The sequence below is a fragment of the Nerophis ophidion genome, linkage group LG04 (genome assembly GCF_033978795.1).
Source record: "Nerophis ophidion isolate RoL-2023_Sa linkage group LG04, RoL_Noph_v1.0, whole genome shotgun sequence".
NCBI classification, from domain to species: Eukaryota; Metazoa; Chordata; class Actinopteri; order Syngnathiformes; family Syngnathidae; genus Nerophis; species Nerophis ophidion.
In genome coordinates, this window is record NC_084614.1 from 8245904 (window position 1) to 8269645 (window position 23742).

General features: G+C 37.1%; 1 protein-coding gene across 2 annotated transcripts; it reads right to left on the bottom strand.

The window, feature by feature from the left end:
• Positions 1 to 1369: 1369 nt before the first annotated feature.
• Positions 1370 to 23742, bottom strand: LOC133550848 (Na(+)/citrate cotransporter-like). 2 transcript variants are annotated; one of them, XM_061896932.1, is made up of 13 exons: positions 23460 to 23742; positions 19781 to 19909; positions 19276 to 19412; positions 17543 to 17727; positions 15788 to 16075; positions 15553 to 15721; positions 15369 to 15491; positions 10867 to 11079; positions 10693 to 10799; positions 5777 to 5880; positions 5507 to 5668; positions 5301 to 5438; positions 1370 to 3256 (listed from the first exon to the last, which is right to left on the bottom strand). In XM_061896932.1, the coding sequence occupies exons 1-13, from the start codon at positions 23724 to 23726 to the stop codon at positions 3128 to 3130; spliced, it is 2151 nt and encodes a 716-aa protein (XP_061752916.1). In that variant the 5' UTR covers positions 23727 to 23742; the 3' UTR covers positions 1370 to 3127. The 2 variants fall into 2 exon arrangements, with proteins under 2 accessions (XP_061752916.1, XP_061752917.1); XM_061896933.1 differs by having other exon boundaries at positions 1371 to 3256; positions 15553 to 15718.

Below are 23742 nucleotides of genomic sequence, written 5' to 3' on the forward strand. Positions count from 1 at the left end.
TGTCTTGCTCAGGACACAACGGACGTGACGAGGTTGGTACTAGGTGGGGATTGACCCAGGGACCCTCGGGTTGCGCACGGCCACTCTACCACTGCGCCACGCCGTCCCATATATACATATACTTGTATATATATTTATGTATATATATGTATATATATAAATATATATATATATATATATATATATACATATATATATATATATATATATATATATATATATGTATATATATATATATATATATATATATATATATATATATATATATATATATATATATATATGTCTTGATTGGATTATCCAGAAAATAGTGCTCGATACCGTGGTAGAGCGCAATATGTAGGTTTGGGAAAAAAAAAGAGTCACAAGACTACTTCAGAGATGAAGTAGTCTTGTGATTTTTTTTCCCAAACCTACATATATATATATATATATATATATATATATATATATATATATATATATATATATATATATATATATATATATATATATATATATATATATATATATATATATATAAGCAGTAGACAATGATGGATGGGGATAGGTGGATATTGGCAACACTAAATGGTCCCTCGTGTGTGAATGTTGTCCGTCTATCTGTGGCCCTGTGATGAGGTGGCGACTTGTCCAGGGTGTACACCGCCTTCCACCCGCTTGCAGCTGAGATAAGCTCCAGTGCCCCTCGCGACCCTGAAAGGGATAAGTGGTAGACAATGTGTGTGTGCGTGTGTGTGTGTGTATGTGTATATATATATATATATATATATATATATATATATATATATATATATATATATATATATATATATATATCATTCTATTTTAGTTACTTTATTGAGTATACAACCCCCTGCCGCTGATTTGTACTGTTTTTGTACTGTTTTTGTACTTATTTTGAATATTATTATTTCTCGGTTGTTTTTTTAATGTTGCATTTCATAGATAAAGGTTTATAAAACAAAATAAAAAAAGAAAGGAAAAAAAAGACAGAAAAAAATGGTTTTGAAGCAGTTTGTCACGTGCAGATTCCATCCATCCATTTCCTACCGCTTATCCCCTTTTGGGGAGCGGGGGGTTGGGGTGCTGGAGACTATTTTAGCTGCAATCGGGCGGAAGGGGGGGGTACACAATGGACAAGTCGCCACCTAATGACAGGGCCACAGATAGACGGACAACATTCACACACTCGGGCCCATTTAGTGTTGCCAATCAACCTATCCCCAAAGTGACATTTTGGGACTTTTTTGGCACTTTACGGCAGCTGTTGTTCACCAAATGACCGCTTGAGGGAGACATTATGCAACAGAGCTCACAGCCATGGTCAAAAAATGAACATAGAACTTCATAAAATTGTATTTATTGTTATCCATATTACAGATGTAACATGTTATTTTTCATGTTTGCCACTTCATTAGACACGATAAGAATGCACAAATAAACTCAATACTAGCTGATATTGTATAGATTAAACGCGATCGAGTGACACATATTTATGTAAAGCTTATTAAAGTGAGGTCGGTCTGCTACAAAAGTCACTAACAAGGCGTTTCATGAATAGAAATACATATAAAAGCAGATTAAATGTACACCTTGGAATCAAACTGTGAAAATACGAAGAAAAATGTGTTGTTGTTTCGCGATTAGCCGCAACACGACACAGCCATGTCTGCCGGAAATGACATTTTTGGACTTTTTTGGACACTTTACGGCAGCTGTGGTTCATCAAATGACCGCTTGAGGGAGACATTATGCAACAAACATATGACTTAAAAACATTGTATTTATTGTTCTATATATCAGTGGTTCTCAAATAGTGGTACACGTACCCTTGGGGGTACTTGAAGGTATGCCAAGGGGTACGTGAGATTTTTAGAAAATATTTAAAAAATAGCAACAATTCAAAATTCCTTTATAAATATATTTATTGAATAATACTTCAACAAAATATGAATGTAAGTTCATAAACTGTGAAAAAAAATGCAACAATGCAATATTCAGTGTTGACAGATAGATTTTTTGTGGACATGTTCCATAAATATTGATGTTAAAGATTTATTTTTTTGGTGAAGAAATGTTTAGAATTAACTTCATGAATCCTGTCCCAGGCTTAGCAGAAGAACAGATATGTGGATTCGTTCCGGGAGGTGTGTGGGCGGGGGAGATATGGAAAAAGACAGCGCTTCCGTAGGGTTTTTCAGATCAACTGGGCAATGCGAATTGAATGTGTTGTTTTTTAGGTTGGTCCCTCCAAAGCTTTGGAATAAATTGCAAAATACCAATTCTGTTCTGGCTTATCATTTAAAACCAGTTTATGTGTCATCAAAACAACTTGGGATTGACCAGCAACTTAAATTCCCTCGGAGGAACATCTGGTCCAAACGCAACAATCTCTATTGCAATCCCCAAAGAGGGTGCTTTAAGTTGATGATTACTTCTATGTGTAGAAATCTTTATTTATAGTTAAATCACGTGTTTATTTTTAACAAGTTTTTAGGTTTTTTTTATATCTTTTTTTCCCAAATAGTTCAAGAAAGACCACTAGAAATGAGCAATATTATGCACTGTTATACAATTTAATAAATCAGAAAGTGATGACATAGTGCTGTATTTTACTTCTTTATCTCTTTTTTTTCAACCAAAAATGCTTTGCTGTGATACTTGAATTTAAAAAATATTCACAGAGAGTACATCACTGAAAAAAAGTTGAGAACCACAGCTCTATATTACATATGTTCCATGTTATTGTTTATGTTTGCCACTTCATTAGACACTATAAGAATGCATAAATAAACGCAATACTAGCTGGTTTTCGTATGAATTAAAACACGTACGATTGACCAATATTTGTGTAAAGCTAATTAAAGTGAGGTCAGTCTGCTAAACGTCTTCAAAAAACAATCTTACGTCACTATTTTTGCAATAGTTAGTAGTCAAAATACAAGTCTAAATAAATACATTTGCTCGGATGTTATTGGTTACGTCCCCAAAAGTGACCATGATGAGCAGTAAAAAGTAAGACATGAACTTTTTTTTTTTGTAGCAGCTTGTCACGTGCAGACTCCGCCCACTGCACAGGTTTGACCGGAAGTGTAGAACTCTTCAAAATAAAATGTCGACGCAGCTAAACGGATGTGGTGACATTTGCCCAGAAAGGGAAGGAGTCCAGGGAGAACAAGAGTCGACCCCAACTGTTGATGGCCAAGCTGATGCACAGGATGCCGATCACGTTCATCACCACGCCTGTTTTCACCTGCAGGGGGCGCACATGTGCTAGTTAGCAGGCTGCTGGCTTTGTTTATCAGCAAGTTTCAACAATTAGCATGTGGCTAAAGTTTTATGTTCACTAGCATGTGGCTAACAATTAGCATTTGGCTTGAGTTTTATGTTCGCTAGCATGTGGCTAAAGTTTTATTTTCACTAGCATGTAGCTAACAATTAGCATGTGGCTAAAGTTTTATGTTCACTAGCATGTGGCTAACAACTGGCATGTGGCTTAGGTTTTATGTTCACTAGCATGTGGCTAACAATTAGCATGTGGCTAAAGTTTTGTTTTCACTAGCATGTAGCTAAAAATTAGCATGTGGCTAACAATTAGCATTTGGCTTAAGTTTTATGTTAGCTAGCATGTGGCTAAGAGTTAGCATGTGGCTAAAGTTTTATGTTGCTAGCATGTGGCTGACAATTAGCATGTGGCTTAAGTTTTATATTCACTAGCAGGTGGCTAACAATTAGCAGGTGGCTAAAGTTTTATTTTCACCAGCATGTAGCTAACAAATAGCAAGCGGCTAACAATTAGCATTTGGCTTGAGTTTTATGTTCGCTAGCATGTGGCTAAGAGTTAGCATGTGGCTAAATTTTTATGTACAGTAGCATGTGGCTAACAATTAGCATGTGGTTTGAGTTTTATTTTCACTGTATGTGGCTAAAATTTAGCATGTGGCTAAAGTTTTATGTTCACTAGCATGTGGTTAAGAATTAGCATGAGGATAAAGTTTTATTTTCACTAGCACGTGGCTAAAATTTAGCATGTGGCTAAATTTTTATGTTCATTAGCATGTGGCTAACAATTAGTATTTGGCTTAAGTTTTATGTTCGCTAGCATGTGGCTAACAATTAACATGTGTTTTAAGTTTAATGTTCGGTAGCATGTGGCTAACAAGTAGCATTTGGCTAAAGTTTTATGTTTGCTAGCATGTGGCAAACAATTAGCATCTGGCTAAAAATTATTATTTGGCTTGAGTTTTATGTTCGCAAGCATGTGGCTAAGAGTTTGCATGTGGCTAAAGTTTTATGTTTGGTAGCATGTGGCTAACAATTAGCATGTGTTTTAAGTTTAATGTTTGGTAGCATGTGGCTAACAATTAGCATGTGGCTAAAGTTTTATTTTCACTAGCATGTGGCTAACAATTAGCATGTGGCTTAAGTTTTATTTTCACTAGCAAGTGGCTAAAATTTAGCATGTGGCTAAAGTTTTATGTTCGCTAGCATGTGGTTAACAATTAGCATGTGGATAAAGTTTTATTTTCACTAGCATGTGGCTAAAATTCAGCATGTGGCTAAATTTTTCTGTTCACTAGCATGTGGCTAACAATTAGCATGTGTTTTAAGTTTTATGTTCGCTAGCATGTGGCTAACAATTAGCATGTGTTTTAAGTTTAATGTTCGGTAGCATGTAGCTAACAATTAGCACGTGGCTAAAGTTTTATTTTCACTAGCATGTAGCTAACAATTAGCAAGTGGCCAACAATTAGCATTTAGCTTGAGTTTTATGTTCGCTAGCATGTGGCTAAGAGTTAGCATGTGGCTAAAGTTTTATGTACAGTAGCATGTGGCTAACAATTCGCATGTGTTTTAAGTTTTATGTTCGGTAGCATGTGGCTAACAATTAGCATGTGGTTTAAGTTTTAGTTTCACTGTATGTGGCAAAAATTTAGCATGTGGCTGAAGTTTTATGTTCACTAGCTTGTGGTTAACAATTATCATGTGGATATAGTTTTATTTTCACTAGCACGTGGCTAAAATTTAGCATGTGGCTAAATTTTTATGTTCATTAGCATATGGCTAACAATTAGCATTTGGCCTAAGTTTTATGTTCGCTAGCACGTGGCTAACAATTGACATGTCTTTTACGTTTTATGTTCGCTAGCATGTGGCTAACAATTAGCATGTTACTGAACTCATACATATATTTTCCTCTGGCTTGCAGTCAGCATGTTGCTAACGATTAGCATGTGGCTAAAGCTAACAGGCTATCCGAGGCACGTAACATTGGGCGTGAGTGAGGCCAGACTCGCCATGTCGGAGACCCTGAGGTGGCCCGCAGAGAAGACGATGGCGTTGGGCGGGGTGGCGACGGGCAGCATGAAGGCGAAGGAGGCGCTGAGGGTGCAGGGGATCATGACGTAGAGCGGGTTCAGCCCGATGGACTGGGACTGCACACAGGCGCCACACGGGGTCGTTAGGCGCCGCACGGCCACGGCGGGGAAGGCGGCGCGCTTACCATGGACGCCACAATGGGCAGGAAGAGCGTCGCCGTGGCGACGTTGCTGGCACATTCCGTGAAGGTGGCGATGAGGAGGCAGAGCACCACGACCACGGCCCACGGCGGGATGGAGTGAAGCGGCGCCATCTGTTCCCCCAGCCAGCGCGAGAGTCCCGACTCCTGAGGACACACAAGCGTTCAGCACTTCCTGTCTGACACTCCGCCGCCGCAGCCGCCGCCGCAGCCGCCGCCGCAGCCGCCGCCGCCGCCGCCGCAGCCACCGCCCACCTCGCTTCCTTTGGCCAGCGCGAAGCCGCCGCCCAGCAGCAGCACGATGTTCCACGGCATCTTCTTCTGGGTCACCTGCCAGGTGAGCAGGGGAGGGGCGGGGCCTGATTGGACGCCAGCAAAGACTTACACTGTATTTCTATACACTGATTTTTTTTACACACATTTTTTTTTGCACTGAACTTTTACCCTCATTTTTTACACATCATTTTTTACAGACTTTTCGCCACTGAATTTATTTACATTGAATTTTTTTGCACTGAATTTTTACACTTATTGTTTACACTCATTTTTTTACACAATATTTCGGCCTATTATTTTTTTTTACACTGACTTCTTTTGCACTGAATTTTAGACTACTGATTTTACACAAATTTTTGCCTATAATTTTTTTACACTGATTTTTTATGCTGCCTATTTTGCACTGATATTTTACACTAATTGTTTACACTAATTTTTTACACAAAAGATCTGTCTATTATTTTTTTTACACTGAAATTTTAGACTACTTATTTTACACTAATTTTTGCCTATAATTTTTTTACTCTGAATTTTTTACACGGCCTTTTATGCACTGAAGTTTTGACACACATTTTTTTTACAGTGATTTTTGTTACACTGAACATTTCTGCACTGGAATTTGACACTGATATTTTCTGCGTACAATTTTTTACACTAACTTTTTTTTTGCACTGAATTTGTACCCTATTTTTCTGCACTGAATTGTTTTACTCTGATTTTTTGCACATAATTTTTACACTATTTTTTTTGCACTGAATTTTTACACTTATTGTTTACACTAATTTTTTTACACAATATTTCTGCCTATTATTTTTTTTACACTGACTTTTTTTGCACTGAATTTTAGACTACTTATTGTACACAAATATTTGCCTATAATTTTTTTACACTGAATGTTTTACATTGCCTTTTATGCACTGATATTTTACACTAATTGTTTACACACATTTTTTACACAAAAGATCCGTCTATTCTTTTTTTTACACTGAAATTTTAAACTACTTATTTTACACTAATTTTTGCCTATAATTTTTTTACTCTGAATTTTTTACACGGCCTTTTATGCACTGAAGTTTTGACACAAATTTTTTTTACAGTGATTTTTGTTACACTGAACATTTCTGCACTGGAATTTGACACTGATATTTTCTGCGTACAATTTTTTACACTAACTTTTTTTTTGCACTGAATTTGTACCCTATTTTTCTGCACTGAATTGTTTTACTCTGATTTTTTGCACATAATTTTTACACTATTTTTTTTGCACTGAATTTTTACACTTATTGTTTACACTAATTTTTTTACACAATATTTCTGCCTATTATTTTTTTTACACTGACTTTTTTTGCACTGAATTTTAGACTACTTATTGTACACAAATATTTGCCTATAATTTTTTTACACTGAATGTTTTACATTGCCTTTTATGCACTGATATTTTACACTAATTGTTTACACACATTTTTTACACAAAAGATCCGTCTATTCTTTTTTTTACACTGAAATTTTAAACTACTTATTTTACACTAATTTTTGCCTATAATTTTTTTACTCTGAATTTTTTACACGGCCTTTTATGCACTGAAGTTTTGACACAAATTTTTTTTACAGTGATTTTTGTTACACTGAACATTTCTGCACTGGAATTTGACACTGATATTTTCTGCGTACAATTTTTTACACTAACTTTTTTTTTGCACTGAATTTGTACCCTATTTTTCTGCACTGAATTGTTTTACTCTGATTTTTTGCACATAATTTTTACACTATTTTTTTTGCACTGAATTTTTACACTTATTGTTTACACTAATTTTTTTACACAATATTTCTGCCTATTATTTTTTTTACACTGACTTTTTTTGCACTGAATTTTAGACTACTTATTTTACACAAATATTTGCCTATAATTTTTTTACACTGAATGTTTTACATTGCCTTTTATGCACTGATATTTTACACTAATTGTTTACACACATTTTTTACACAAAAGATCCATCTATTATTTTTTTTACACTGAAAATTTAGACTACTTATTTTACACTAATTTTTGCCTATAATTCTTTTACCCTGATTTTTTTACACTGCCTATTATGCACTGAATTTTTGACACAATTTTTTCTGCACTGAATTTTTTTTACAATGATTTTTGTTACACTGAACATTTCTGCACTGGAATTTGACACTGATATTTTCTGCGTAGAATTTTTTACACTACCTTTTTTTTGCACTGAATTTTTACCCTATTTTTCTGCACTGAATTGTTTTACTCTGATTTTTTGCAGATAATTTTTACACTATTTTTTTTGCACTGAATTTTTACACTTATTGTTTACACTAATTTTTTTACACAATATTTTGGCCTATTATTTTTTTTACACTGACTTCTTTTGCACTGAATTTTAGACTACTTATTTTACACCAATGTTTGCCTATAATTTTTTTACACTGAATTTTTTATGCTGCTTATTTTGCACTGATATTTTACACTAATTGTTTACACTCATTTTTTACACAAAAGATCTGTCTATTATTTTTTTTACACTGAAATTTTAGACTACTTATTTTACACTAATTTTTGCCTATAATTTTTTTACTCTGAATTTTACACTGCCTTTTATGCACTGAATTTTTGACACAAATTTTTCTGCACTGAATTTTTTTTACAGTGATTTTTGTTACACTGAACATTTCTGTACTGGAATTTGACACTGATATTTTCTGCGTAAAATTTTTTACACAAACTTTTTTTTGCACTGAATTTTTACCCTATTTTTCTGCACTGAATTGTTTTACTCTGATTTTTTGCACATAATTTTTACACTATTTTTTGCACTGAATTTTTACACTTATTGTTTACACTAATTTTTTTACACAATATTTCGGCCTATTATTTTTTTTACACTGACTTCTTTTGCACTGAATTTTAGACTACTTATTTTACACAAATATTTGCCTATAATTTTTTTACACTGAATTTTTTACATTGCCTTTTATGCACTGACATTTTACACTAATTGTTTACACTCATTTTTTACACAAAAGATCTGTCTATTATTTTTTTACACTGGCTTTTTTTGCACTGAAATTTCAGACTACTTATTTTACACTAATTTTTGCCTATATTTTTTTTACTCTGAATTTTACACTGCCTTTATGCACTGAATTTTTGACACAAATTTTTCTGCACTGAATTTTTTTTACAGTGATTTTTGTTACACTGAACATTTCTGTACTGGAATTTGACACTGATATTTTCTGTGTAGAATTTTTTACACTAACTTTTTTTGCACTGAATTTTTCCCCTATTTTTCTGCACTCAATTGATTTTTTGCACATCATTTTTACACTATTTTTTGCACTGAATTTTTACACTTATTGTTTACACTCATTTTTTTACACAATATTTCTGCCTATTATATTTTCTACACTAAATTCTTTTGCACTGAATTTTAGACTACTTATTTTACACACATTTTTGCCTATAATTTTTTTACACTGAATTTTTTATGCTGCTTATTTTGCACTGATATTTTACACTAATTGTTTACACTCATTTTTTACACAAAAGATCTGTCTATTATTTTTTTACACTGACTTTTTTTGCACTGAAATTCTAGACTACTTATTCTACACAAATTTTTGCCTATAATTTTTTCACTCTGAATTTTTTACACTGCCTTTTCTGCACTGAATTTTTTTTACAGTGATTTGTGTTACACTGAACATTTCTGCACTGGAATTTGACACTGATATTTTCTGTGTTGAAATTTTTACACAAACTTTTTTTTGCACAGATTTTTTACACTATTTTTTTGCACAGAATTTTTGCACTAATTGTTTACACTAATTTCTGCCTATACATTTTTTACACCGAATTTTTTACGCTGCCTTTTTTGCACAGAATTTTTTACACAAATTTTTCTGCACTGAATTTTTTTTTATAGTGATTTTTTTTATACTGAACAGCTCTTCACTAAAATTTGACACTGCTATTTTCTACATTTATTTTTTTACACAAACTTTTTTTGCACTGAATTGTTTTACACTGACTTTTTTCGAACATAATTTTTACATAATTTTTTTTGCAATTAATTTTTTTGCACTGATTTTTTAGCACTGAATTTGTGCATCGTTTACACAAATTTGTTTAACGTAATATTTCTGCGTTTAATTTTTTTACAAATAATTTTTTACAGACTTTTCGCCACTGATTTCTTTACACTTACATTTTTTGCACTGAAATTTTAGACTCCTTTTTTTTACACAAATTTAGGCCTGTATTTTTTTTACACTGAATTTTTTACACTGCCTTTTTTGGCCACAATTTTTTACACAAATTTTTCTGTACTGAATTTTTTTAGAGTGATTTTTTTTTTCCACTAAAAATTTCTGCCCAGAATTTTTTCCTGCACTGAAATTTGACACTCATATTTTTTGCATTTAATTTTTTACCCTAACTTTGTTTTTGCACTGAATTTTTACCGAAATTTTTCTGCACTGAATTGTTCTACGCTGACTTTTTTTGCACAGAATTTTTAGACCAATTTTTTTTGCACTGAATTTTTCAGCACCGAATTTTTGCACTAATTGTTTACACAAATTTTTTAAACACAATATTTCGGCCTATAATTTTTTTTACACTGAATTTTTTTTACAGACTTTTCTGCACTTAATGTTTTAACACTGAACGTTTCTGCTCAGAATTTTTTCGCACTGAATTTTTTTTTTACTTCTTTTGCACTGAATTTAATTTACACAGACTATTTCTGGGCGGAATTTTTTTTACACCAAATTATTTACAGACTTTTTTTGCAGTGAATATTTACACTGACCCTGTGACCTCTGATCGGCTTCGTGCGGCGAAAGTGGGTGTGCGTGCATGCGTGTGTGCTCACCTGCGTCGGAGCTCCGCCCCCAGCAGCACAGGTAGCGCGGTGGCTCAGAGGGTAGAACGAACAACATGAGCGCCACCAGGAGAGAGACGGTGGCGTCCGTCACGAACCTGCGGAGACACACTGTCGGCGGGCGGGATCGGCGGTCATGCGACCCGCCCACCACGCGTTACTCACTCGCCCTTGGCATTGAAGAGGCGCGTGGCCCAGCCGTCCATGAAGCGAGGGTCCCGCGTGAACCACAGCGCCACCATGAGGACGAAGAGCAGAAGGATGTTGACCTCCCCGTAGCTCATGCGGCCCAGACGGCGGTGCTCGTCTTCGATCACCTCGTACGCCGCCCGCTCCTCCGCCGTCGGTCCCGCGCCGCACCCCCATGTTCGCCGCAGGCTGCCGATCAGATGTATAAATAAATAATGTGAATATTCACTGCAAAAAAAGTCTGTAAAACATTTGGTGTGAAAAAATTCTGGGCAGAAATATTCTGTTTAAAAAAATTCAGTGCAAAAAAAGTCAGCGTAAAAAATTCAGTGCAAAATAAACTCTGGGAAGAAATGTTCAGTGTACCAAGATTCGGTGCAGAAAAGTCTGTAAAAAATTCAGTGCAAAAAATTATAGGCAGAAATATTGTGTTAAAAACAAATAGAGTAAACAATTAGTGTAAAAATTCAGTGCGGAAAAGTCTGTAAAAATTCAGGGCAAAAAAGGCAGCGTAAAACACTTCAGCACAGAAAAGAATAGGGCAAAAATTCAGTGCAAAAGTTAGTGTTAGAAATTCAACACAGAAAATATCAGTGTAAAATTTCGGTGCAGAAAAACTCTGGGCAGAAATGTTCAGTGTAAAAAAATTCAGTGCAAAAAAGGCAGTGTAAAAAAATTCAGTGCAAAAAAGGCAGTGTAATAAAAATATTGGCAAAAATTATTGTTAAAAAAGTAGTCTAAAAATTCGGTGTAAAAAAAGTCAAAGTAAAAAAATTATAGGCTGAAATATTGTGTAAAAAATAGTGTAAAACATGTGTGTAAAAATTCAGTGCAAAAAATCAGTGTAAAAACATAGGCAGAAACATTGTTAACAAATATAAGCGTGTAGAAACAAGTGTAAGAACATTTCAAATGCGTAAAAACTCAGTGCAAAAAAATTCAGTGTAAACATTCAGTGCAAATAAGTCATTGTAAAACAATTCAGTGCAGAAAAATTTGAGCAAAATTTCTGTGCAAAAAAGTTAGCGTAAAAAATTAAATGCAGAAAATATCAGTGTAAAATTTCAGTGCAGAAAAATTCTGGGCAGAAATGTTCAGTGTAAAAAAATGCTGTGCAAAAAAGGCATTGTAAAAAAAATTATAGGCAACAATTTGTGTTAAAAAAGTAGTCTAAAAATTCAGTGCAAAAAAGTCAGTGTAAAAAAATTATAAGCTGAAATATTGTGTAAAAAAAAAACTGTGTATAGAAATTCAGTGTAAGAACTATTCAGTTTGTAAAAAAACAGTGTAAAAAACTTCTGGGCAGAAATATTCAGTGCAAAAATTTCAGTGCTGAAAAATTTGTGTAAAAATTCAGTGCAGAAAAATTCAGTGTAACAAAATATAGGCAGAAATATTGTGTAAAAAAAAGAATACTGTAAAAAAATGTGTGTAAAAATTCAGTGCAAAAAATCCAGTGTAAATATAGGCAGAAATATTGTGTAAAAAAATGGTATAAAAAATTTGTGTAAAACCTCAGTGCAAAAAATCAGTGTAAAAACATTATAGGCAGAAACATTGTTAACAAATATAAGCGTGTTGAAACAAGTGTAAGAACATTTCAAATACATAAAAACTCAGTGCAAAAAAATTCAGTGTAAAAATTCAGTGCAAATAAGTCATTGTAAAACAATTCAGTGCAGAAAAATTAGGGCAACAATTCCGTGCAAAAAACTTAGCGTAAAAAATTAAATGCAGAAAATATCAGTGTAAAATTTCAGTGCAGAAAAATTCTGGGCAGAAATGCTCAGTGTAAAAAAAATGCTGTGCAAAAAAGGCAGTGTAAAAAAAATTATAGGCAACAATTTGTGTTAAAAAAGTAGTCTAAAAATTCAGTGCAAAAAAAGTCAGTGTAAAAAAATTATAGGCTGAAATATTGTGTAAAAAAAAACAGTGTACAGAAATTCAGTGTAAGAACTATTCAGTTTGTAAAAAAACAGTGGAAAAAAATTCTGGGCAGAAAAATTCAGGGTAAAAATTTCAGTGCCGAAAAATTTGTGTAAAAATTCAGTGCAGAAAAATTCAGTGTAAAAAAATATAGGCAGAAATATTGTGTAAAAAAAGAATACTGTAAAAAAATGTGTGTAAAAATTCAGTGCAAAAAAATCCAGTGTAAATATAGGCAGAAATATTGTGTAAAAAATAGTGTAAAACATGTGTGTAAAAATTCAGTGCAAAAAATCAGTGTAAAAACATTATAGGCAGAAACATTGTTAACAAATATAAGCGTGTAGAAACAAGTGTAAGAACATTTCAAATGCGTAAAAACTCAGTGCAAAAAAATTCAGTGTAAACATTCAGTACAAATAAGTCATTGTAAAACAATTCAGTGCAGAAAAATTAGGGCAAAAATTCCGTGCAAAAAAGTTAGCGTAAAAAATTAAATGCAGAAAATATCAGTGTAAAATTTCAGTGCAGAAAAATCCTGGGCAGAAATGTTCAGTGTAAAAAAAATGCTGTGCAAAAAAGGAATTGTAAAAAAAATTATAGGCAACAATTTGTGTTAAAAAAGTAGTCTAAAAATTCAGTGCAAAAAAAGTCAGTGTAAAAAAATTATAAGCTGAAATATTGTGTAAAAAAAAAACAGTGTATAGAAATTCAGTGTAAGAACTATTCAGTTTGTAAAAAAACAGTGTAAAAAACTTCTGGGCAGAAATATTCAGTGCAGAAATTTCAGTGCTGAAAAATTTGTGTAAAAATTCAGTGCAGAAAAATTCAGTGTAACAAAATATAGGCAGAAATATTGTGTAAAAAAAAAGAATACTGTAAAAAAATGTGTGTAAAAATTCAGTGCAAAAAATCCAGTGTAAATATAGGCAGAAATATTGTGTAAAAAAAAAATGGTATAAAAAATGTGTGTAAAACTTCAGTGCAAAAAATCAGTGTAAAAACATTATAGGCAGAAACATTGTTAACAAATATAAGCGTGTTGAAACAAGTGTAAGAACATTTCAAATGCATAAAAACTCAGTGCAAAAAAATTCAGTGTAAACATTCAGTGCAAATAAGTCATTGTAAAACAATTCAGTGCAGAAAAATTAGGGCAAAAATTCCGTGCAAAAAAGTTAGCGTAAAAAATTAAATGCAGAAAATATCAGTGTAAAATTTCAGTGCAGAAAAATCCTGGGCAGAAATGTTCAGTGTAAAAAAAATGCTGTGCAAAAAAGGAATTGTAAAAAAAATTATAGGCAACAATTTGTGTTAAAAAAGTAGTCTAAAAATTCAGTGCAAAAAAAGTCAGTGTAAAAAAATTATAAGCTGAAATATTGTGTAAAAAAAAAACAGTGTATAGAAATTCAGTGTAAGAACTATTCAGTTTGTAAAAAAACAGTGTAAAAAACTTCTGGGCAGAAATATTCAGTGCAGAAATTTCAGTGCTGAAAAATTTGTGTAAAAATTCAGTGCAGAAAAATTCAGTGTAACAAAATATAGGCAGAAATATTGTGTAAAAAAAAAGAATACTGTAAAAAAATGTGTGTAAAAATTCAGTGCAAAAAATCCAGTGTAAATATAGGCAGAAATATTGTGTAAAAAAAAAATGGTATAAAAAATGTGTGTAAAACTTCAGTGCAAAAAATCAGTGTAAAAACATTATAGGCAGAAACATTGTTAACAAATATAAGCGTGTTGAAACAAGTGTAAGAACATTTCAAATGCATAAAAACTCAGTGCAAAAAAATTCAGTGTAAACATTCAGTGCAAATAAGTCATTGTAAAACAATTCAGTGCAGAAAAATTAGGGCAAAAATTCCGTGCAAAAAAGTTAGCGTAAAAAATTTAATGCAGAAAATATCAGTGTAAAATTTCAGTGCAGAAAAATTCTGGGCAGAAATGTTCAGTGTAAAAAAAATGCTGTGCAAAAAAGGCATTGTAAAAAAATCAATGCAGAAAAATTCAGTGTAAAAAAAAATTATAGGCAAAAATTTGTATTAAAATAGTAGTCTAAAAATTCAGTGCAAAAAAAGTCAGTGTAAAAAAATTATAGGCTGAAATATTGTGTAAAAAAAAACAGTGTATAGAAATTCAATGTAAGAACTATTCAGTTTGTAAAAAAAACATTGGAAAAAAATTCTGGGCAGAAATATTCAGTGTAATAATTCAGTGCAGAAAAATTCAGTGTAACAAAATATAGGCAGAAATATTGTGTAAAAAAAAGAATACTGTAAAAAAAATGTGTGTAAAAATTCAGTGCAAAAAAATCCAGTGTAAACATAGGCAGAAATATTGTGTAAAAAAAAAAATGGTATAAAAAATGTGTGTAAAACTTCAGTGCAAAAAATCAGTGTAAAAACATTATAGGCAGAAATATTGTGCAAAAAAATTCTGGATAAAAATTCAGTATAAAAAAAGTAAGTTTTTAAAATTTTTTGGCAGAAATATTTTGTTAAAAAATCAGTGTAAAAATTCAGTGCAGGAAAAAAAGAGTTGCTCGGACTCACTTGCAGCCGATGAAGACAAACTGCAGCCAGAACCAGGCCAGCGCCAGCATCAGAACCATGGCGGGGAAGGCGAAGGCGAACCACGACGCAAAGTTGATCACGTCGCCGTTCTGCGGGAAGAGTCTGCGGGAGACTTTCACAATAAGAGTCTCCTCTTAAAAGGCACCGAGCCCATGCTGCTTACTGGCTCATCTGGCCCACCAGAACCAGGTTGGGTCCGGTTCCTGTCAGAGTGGCGATGCCGCCGATGCTCGCCGCGTAGCTCACGCACAGCAGGAGGCCTTTGCTCTGCCTCTTCCTCTCCTCGCCGAAGCTCGCCGCCTCCTCCTCCTCCATTGGACACACCACGCCTGCTGAAAACACAACACCTCTCACTTCCTGTCCCGCCCCCCTCGCCGTGGTTCTGCTCGACCCCTGACCTCGGGATGGAGGTTTGTCTTGCGGCGGCGGTTTGAGCGCCTCTTGGCCGTTCACTTCCTGGTAGACCGCCTCCGCGACTCCGCCCACTTGGCCATTCACTTCCTGGTAGACCGCCTCCGCGACTCCGCCCACTTGGCCGTTCACTTCCTGGTAGACCGCCTCCGCGACTCCGCCCACTTGGCCGTTCCCTTTCTGGTAGACCGTCTCCGCGACTCCGCCCACTTGGCCGTTAGCTTCCTGGTAGACCGTTTCCGCGGCTCCGCCCACTTCACTTTGCGCGCCGTTTCCTGCAGGCAGGACACAGAGAGCAGCTCAAGACACGCCCACCGTCCGCACGACACTCCCCTTAGGCTTGTCGGCCAATCAGAGGCAAGATAAATAAATCAATATGCTAACGGTTAGCATGCTAGCCAGATAGCATCTAGTACTAAAATATTTGACACTTAAATGTATACGTCTAAAATTAGCTTAAAAAAGACAGCATGCTAACGCGCTAATGTCAATATGCTAACAGTTGACATGCATCGCATTAAAATCGCATAAAATTGGCTAAAAAGCTAGCATGCTAAGATTAATTAGCATGCTAACAGTAGCATAAATTAGCAAAGAGCGTGTTAGTGTTGTTATTGTCATTGAAAATACGAAATAAAGTTGTTGATTATTTCAAATGAAGAAAAAAAAAATCGGTAAATTCCTGGAAATGTGGAAATTTTTGGAAAACAAAAAAAATTCTAGGCATCATTTAATGAATGAGCCAAAAAGCTATCGTGCTAATTAGCATGCTATCAATAACATAAATTAGCAAAGAGCATTTTAACGTTATTTTCATTGAAAATATGGGGGGGAAAATTCAATTATTTAAAAAGGGGGGAAAAAAAATCCTGGAATTCCTGGAAATGTGGGAATTTTTTGAAAATTATAAAATATTCTACCCAGCATTTAATGAATTAGCCAAATGGCTATCATGCTAATTAGCGGGCTAACAATAACAACAACTAACATAAATTAGCAAAGAACATTTTAACGTTGTTAATTTAATTGAAAATATGGAAAATATGATCAATTATTTCAAATGTGGGAAAAAAATCCTAAAAAATTCCTGGAAATGCGGGAATTTTTGGAGAATTATAAATAATTCTAGCCAGCATTTGATGAATGAGCCAAAAAAGCTATTGTGCTAATTAGCATGCTAACAATAACATAAAGTAGCATAAATTAGCAAAGAGAAATTTAATGTTGTCTGCGATGAGGTGACGACTTTTCCAGGGTGTAAGCGGCCTTCCGCCCGATTGTAGCTGAAATAGGCACCAGCGCCCCCCGCAACCCCAAAGGGAAAAAACGGTAAAAAATGGATGGATGGATGGATTTTAATGTTGGTATTTTTATTGAAAATACGAGGTTAAAGAAAGGTCAATTATTTCAAATGGGGAAAATTATCCTGGAATTCCTGGAAATGTTGGAATTTTTGGGAAATTGATTTTTTTTAACCAGCAATTAATGAATGAGCCAAAAAGATATCATACTAATTAGCATGCTAACATAAAATAGCAAAGAGCATTTTAACGTTGTTGTTTTCATTGAAAATATGGGAAAAAATGGTCAAATGTTTCAAAAGGGGAAAATATACTGGAATTCCTGGAAGTTTTTAGGGATTAAAAAAAATGTAAACATTATATTCATTACAATAGTTGTCAACATTCTTTCATTTTGGGGGCGTGAACACATTTCCGATGACAGGAAATGACCGCACTCACCCGTTTGTCCAGGTAGCGGCACACCCACGTGGAAGACCTGCACGCTGCTCTGCTCCCCGGGGTCCTGCCGGCGGTGGAGCTGCTCCAGCACGGCCTGCACGATGGGCACCATCATGGCCGTGGTGGCCGTGTTGCTGATCCACATGGACAGGAAGGCCGTCACGCCCATGAAGCCCAGCATCAGCCTGAAAAACACCTGCCGGGTTGGCTGGGAGTGGGAGTGGGAGTGGGAGTGGGAGTGGGTGTGAGTGTGGGTGTGGGAGTGGGAGTGGGGGTGTGGGAGTGGGAGTGGGTGTGGGAGTGGGAGTGTGGAAGTGGGTGTGGGAGTGGGAGTGGGGGTGTGGGAGTGGGAGTGGGAGTGTGAGTGGGAGTGAGTGTGGGTGTGGGAGTGGGAGTGGGAGTGTGGGAGTGGGTGTGGGAATGGGGGTGTGGGAGTGGGTGTGGGGGTGTGGGTGTGGGAGTGGGAGTGAGTGTTAGTGTGGGAGTGGGAGTGAGAGTGAGTGTGGGTGTGGGTGTGGGAGTGGGAGTGGGTGTGGGAGTGGGAGTGGGAGTGAGTGTGGGTGTGGGAGTGGGAGTGGGTGTGGGGGTGTGGGAGTGGGAGTGGGAGTGAGTGTGGGTGTGGGAGTGGGTGTGGGTGTGGGTGTGGGTGTGGGAGTGGGTGTGGGAGTGGGTGTGGGTGTGGGTGTGGAAGTGTGAGTGGGTGTGGGAGTTGGAGTGGGAGTGGGAGTGAGTGTGGGTGTGGGAGTGAGTGTGGGAGTGGGAGTTGGAGTGGGAGTGGGAGTGAGTGTGGGTGTGGGAGTGAGTGTGGGAGTGGGAGTGGGTGTGGGAGTGGGAGTGGGGGTGTGGGAGTGGGAGTGGAAAGTGAATCTGGTGTGGGAGTGGGAGTGGGTGTGATAGTGGGAGTGTAAGTGTGGGAGTGGGAGTTGGAGTGGGGGAGTTGGTGTGTGGGAGTGGGTGTGTGGGAGTGGGAGTGGGTGTATGAGTGGGGGTATGGGTGTGGGAGTGGGAGTGGGGGTGTGGGTGTGGTAGTGGGAGTGAGTGTGGGTGTGGGAGTGGGAGTGGGTGTGGGAGTGGGAGTGAGTGTGGGAGTAAGAGTGTGGGTGTGGGATTATGAGTGAGTGTGGGAGTGGGAATTTGAGTGGGTGTGGGAGTGGGAGTGGGAGTGAGTGTGGGAGTAAGAGTGTGGGTGTGGGATTATGAGTGAGTGTGGGAGTGGGAATTTGAGTGGGTGTGGGAGTGGGAGTGGGAGTGAGTGTGGGAGTAAGAGTGTGGGTGTGGGATTATGAGTGAGTGTGGGAGTGGGAATTTGAGTGGGTGTGGGACTGGGAGTGGGAGTGAGTGTGGGAGTAAGAGTGTGGGTGTGGGATTATGAGTGAGTGTGGGAGTGGGAATGGGAGTGGGTGTGGGAGTGGGAGTGGGAGTGGGGATGTGGGAGTGAGTGTGGGTGTGAGAGTGGGAGTGAGTGTGGGAGTGGGTGTGGGTGTGGGAGTGGGTGTGAGAGTGGGAGTGGGAATGAGCCTGGGTGTAGGAGTGGGAGTGGGAGTGGGAGTGGGGGAGTGGGTGTGGGTGTGGGTGTGGGAGTGAGTGTGGGTGTGGGAGCGGGAGCGGGAGTGGGAGTGGGTGTGGGAGTAGGATTGGGAGTGGAATTGGGTTTGGGAGTGGGTGTGGGTGTGGGAGTGGGAATTGGGAGTGGGAGTGGGTGTGGGAGTGGGCCACCTGCACGTGTGACTCACATGGCGGGACGCACGCCCACCACCAGCAGAACCTTCAGCGCGATCCTCTTGTGGAGGTTCCAGTGTTCCACGGCCACGGCCACCATCAGCCCGCCCACAAACAGCATGTTGGTGTCCCGCAGGTACTGCATGCACACCTGCACACACCTGCACTCAGTGGGGGTGGGTGTGGCCTACGTCTTTGGACCCTCTAAGTGGCTGTGGGTGTGGCCTATGTCTTTGGACCCTCTACGTGTGTGGGTGTGGCCTAAGTCTTTGGACCCTCTAAGTGTGTTTGTGTGTGTGTGTGTGTGTGTGTGTGTGTCTCCTACGTCTTTGGACCCTCTAAGTGGCTGTGGGTGTGGCCTATGTCCTTGGACCCTCTAAGTGTGTGGGTGTGGCCTACGTCTTTGGAACCTCTAAGTGTGTGGGTGTGGCCTAAGTCTTTAGACTCTCTAAGTGTGTGTGTGTGCGTGTGTGTGTCCTACGTCTTTGGACCCTCGAAGTGTGTGTGTGTTTGGCCTACGTCTTTGGACTCCATGATGCCCAGCAGAGGGAAGAGGATGACGGGCAGCAGGGCGGTGACGGCCAGGGGAAGAACCTCGGTGCACCAGAACAAGGCCATCAGCGAGATGACGTAGGCACACGCCGCCTCCTGGTCAGAAGACAACAGAAAGGTGTTGACTCCGAGTCCAGCTGAGGGCCCACGCTCGGTTCTGGTTCCGTTCTCACTGGGATCATGTCTCAATTTATCACGATGATACGGGGGTGCTGAGGGCGCCCACTGAGGCAAACGGTCTTTAGTTTCACACACGACGTGGACCACCTGTGGGTCATTTAGGACTTCTTTGGAACACTTTTCTGTGTGTGAAGTAAAAACACAACTTTGGAAAAAAGAAAGCTGAGTCACTGAAATTTTTAAGTAAAATCTACTTTTGTACTAAATTCTTGATTTTACAGTTTATTACTGTAAATAGAAAAACACGACACCAATTTTGCTGTTAGAGACTGAACTGACAGTTTTCTACCGTAATATTTACTTACTTTTTTACATGTTTCACTGGAAAAAAACAACAACTACAAAAAACAAAAAAACTATCAGTTCAGTTGCCAGAATTTTACTGTAAAATGTACGATGCTTTATTCACCAAATTACTGTAAATAGAACAAATGTACCATATTTAAAATTTTAAGGGACTGAGCTGCCAGTTTTTTTTTTACCGTAATATCTACTTGCTTATTTTTTTTACATTTTTCACTGAAAAAAACAACAACAAAAAAACTGGCAGCTCAGTCATCAGAATTTTACTGTAAAATTTACAATGCTTTATACACCAAGTTACTGTAAAATAGAACAACTGTACTATGTTTACTTGTCGGGACTGGGCTGCCAATTTTCTTACTCTAAAATCTAATAAATTTTTTTTTTACATTTTTCACTGTAAAAAAATTATAAATGTACTGACCGCTCAGTTGCCAGAATTTTACTGTAAAATGTACGATGCTTTATTCACCAAATTACTGTAAATAGAACAAATATACCATATTTAAAATTTTAGGGACTGAGCTGCCAGTTTTTTTTACCGTAATATCTACTTACTTATTTTTTTTTACATTTTTCACTGAAAAAAACAACAACAACAAAAAATGGCAGCTCAGTCATCAGAATTTTACTGTAAAATTTACAATGCTTTATACACCAAGTTACTGTAAAATAGAACAACTGTACTATGTTTACTTGTCGGGACTGGGCTGCCAATTTTCTTACTATAAAATCTAATGAATTTTTTTTTTAATTTTTCACTGTAAAAAAATAATAAATGAACTGACCGCTCAGTTGCCAGAATTTTACTGTAAAATGTACGGTGCTTTATTCACCAAATTACTGTAAATAGAACAAATATACCATATTTAAAATTTTAGGGACTGGGCTGCCAGTTTTCTTTACCGTAATATCTACTTACTTATTTTTTTTTACATATTTCACTGGAAAAAAACAACAACTACAAAAAACAAACAAACTAGCAGTTCAGTTGCCAGAATTTTACTGTAAAATTTACAACGCTTTATACACCAAGTTACTGTAAAATAGAACAACTATACTACGTTTACTTGTCGGGACTGGGCTGCCAATTTTCTTACTCTAAAATCGAATGAATTTTTTTTTTTACATTTTTCACTGTAAAAAAATTATAAATGAACTGACCGCTCAGTTGACAGAATTTTACTGTAAAATGTACGATGCTTTATTCACCAAATTACTGTAAATAGAACAAATATACCATATTTAAAATTTTAGGGACTGAGCTGCCAGTTTTTTTTTACCGTAATATCTACTTGCTTATTTTTTTTACATTTTTCACTGAAAAAAACAACAACAAAAAAACTGGCAGCTCAGTCGCCAGAATTTTACTGTAAAATTTATAATTCTTTTATCAACCAAATTACTGTAAACTGAAAAAAATGTACCAACTTTTTAATTGTAGGGACGGAGTTGCCAGTCTATATATATATACAGTGAAAAATGTAAAAAAGTAAGCAGATATTATAGTACATATATAAAAAAATGGCAGATAATTTGTAAATAAACAGTTTTAAAAAAATAAAATGTATTTACTGTAAAAACATGTTTAAAAAACACTGTATAATTTATTGGCCCTGCGATAAGGTGTCGACTTGTCCAGGGTGTACCCCGCCTTCCGCCCGATTGTAGCTGAGATAGGCGCCAAAGGGAATAAGCGGTAGAAAATGGATATATATATATATATATATATATACACAGTGAAAAATGTAAAAAAAAAAAAAAGTAAGCAGATATATAAAAAAAATGGCAGATCATTTGTAAATAAACAGTTTTTTAAATTTTTTTTTAATTTACTGTAAAAACATGTTTAAAAAACACTGTATAATTGATTGGCCCTGCGATAAGGTGTCGACTTGTCCAGGGTGTACCCCGCCTTCCGCCCGATTGTAGCTGAGGTAGGCGCCAGCACCCCCCGCGACCCCAAAAGGGAATAAGCGGTAGAAAATGGATGGATGGATGGATATATATATATATATATATATATATATATATATATATATATATATATACAGTGAAAAATGTAAAAAAAAAAAAAAGTAAGCAGATATATAAAAAAAATGGCAGATAATTTGTAAATAAACAGCTTTTTTAATTTTTTTTTTTAATTTACTGTAAAAACATGTTTAAAAAACACTGTATAATTTATTGGCCCTGCGATAAGGTGTCGACTTGTCCAGGGTGTACCCCGCCTTCCACCCAATTGTAGCTGAGATCGGCGCCAGCGCCCCCTGCGACCCCAAAAGGGAATAAGCGGTAGTAAATGGATGGATGGATGTATAATTCATGGTAAAATTTGAGCAATTGAGCTTCCTTTTTCTTTTTTTTTAACAGTGTAGACACACTTAAACAAAATTAAGATAAAAATAACTTTTGGGGGATTTTGGCATTTTATTTTAGATGGAAACAATATATTGTAAAATGGAAAATATGAATACCTCGATATTTGTTGGTAGAGTGGCAGTGCCAGCGACTTCAGGGGTTCCGGGTTCGATCCCCGCTTCCGCCATCCTAATCACTGCCGTTGTGCCCTTGGGCAAGACACTTCACCCACCTGCCCCCAGTGCCACCCACACTGCTTTAAACCGAACTTAGATATTGGCTATCACCGTGTAAAAGCGCTTTGAGTCTCTAGAGAAAAGCGCTATATAAATATAATTCACGTCGCTATTTATTTTATTGGTGCGTATTACCAAAAATGAAGGCACGCACGCACACACACACACACACACACACACACACAAAGACAATATTGATGAATGAAGGACGCCACGGTTGAAAGCAAACAGGCGGTGAACTTTGACCCCGTGCGCTGGTCAATGAGTGACATGCGAGTGTTAGCACAACACTTTGATTTCCTCAACTAAGCCCCGAATTAAAAAAAAAAAATAAAAACCTTGTTGTCCGAAGCCAAACATGTTTGTGATGCTCCCGGCCAATGGGAGGCGGGCTTAGCGTGACGTCATGGCGGCGGCGACCAGCGCACGAGGCCGACGGCGCCATGGCCAGGCAAGTCGGGGCGACACCGTGACCCAGGAGAAAGCAGCGAGAGCGAGTACGGAGGCGAGGAAAAGGCGGGGAAAGGTGAAAGGTCACGGAGGAGAAGGGGGAGGGGGGGTCTCACCGAGGTGCTGAGGGCGAGGGGCAGCAGGAGGAAGGGGCTCACCACCACCACCAAGAACCTCTTCAGACGCCACACGCGCCGCAACACTCGGACTCGCAGCGGAAGAACCGACATTGAGGACGAGGATGGTGAGGATGAAGACTCGGTGATGAAGATGAGGACTTGGGTCGCCGGGTGATGAAGATGATGAAGATGACGACGAAGAACAAACTGGATGACAACACTTTGCTGCTTGAAGCTGAGCTCTGCCTTCAACACGCTCCTCATTCACTCTAAATATTAA

Bases quoted from the DNA above. Each gene is read 5' to 3' on its own strand.
- LOC133550848 (XM_061896932.1), bottom strand. From the start codon at position 23,726: ATGAGGAGCGTGTTGAAGGCAGAGCTCAGCTTCAAGCAGCAAAGTGTT. The intron at 15,722-15,787 runs GTCAGGGGTCGA...TTGTGTTTTCAG, and splicing joins AGACAAACCTCCATCCCGAG to CAGGCGTGGTGTGTCCAATG. The intron at 5,439-5,506 runs GTAAGCGCGCCG...GCCTGTGTGCAG, and splicing joins TGCCCATTGTGGCGTCCATG to TCCCAGTCCATCGGGCTGAA.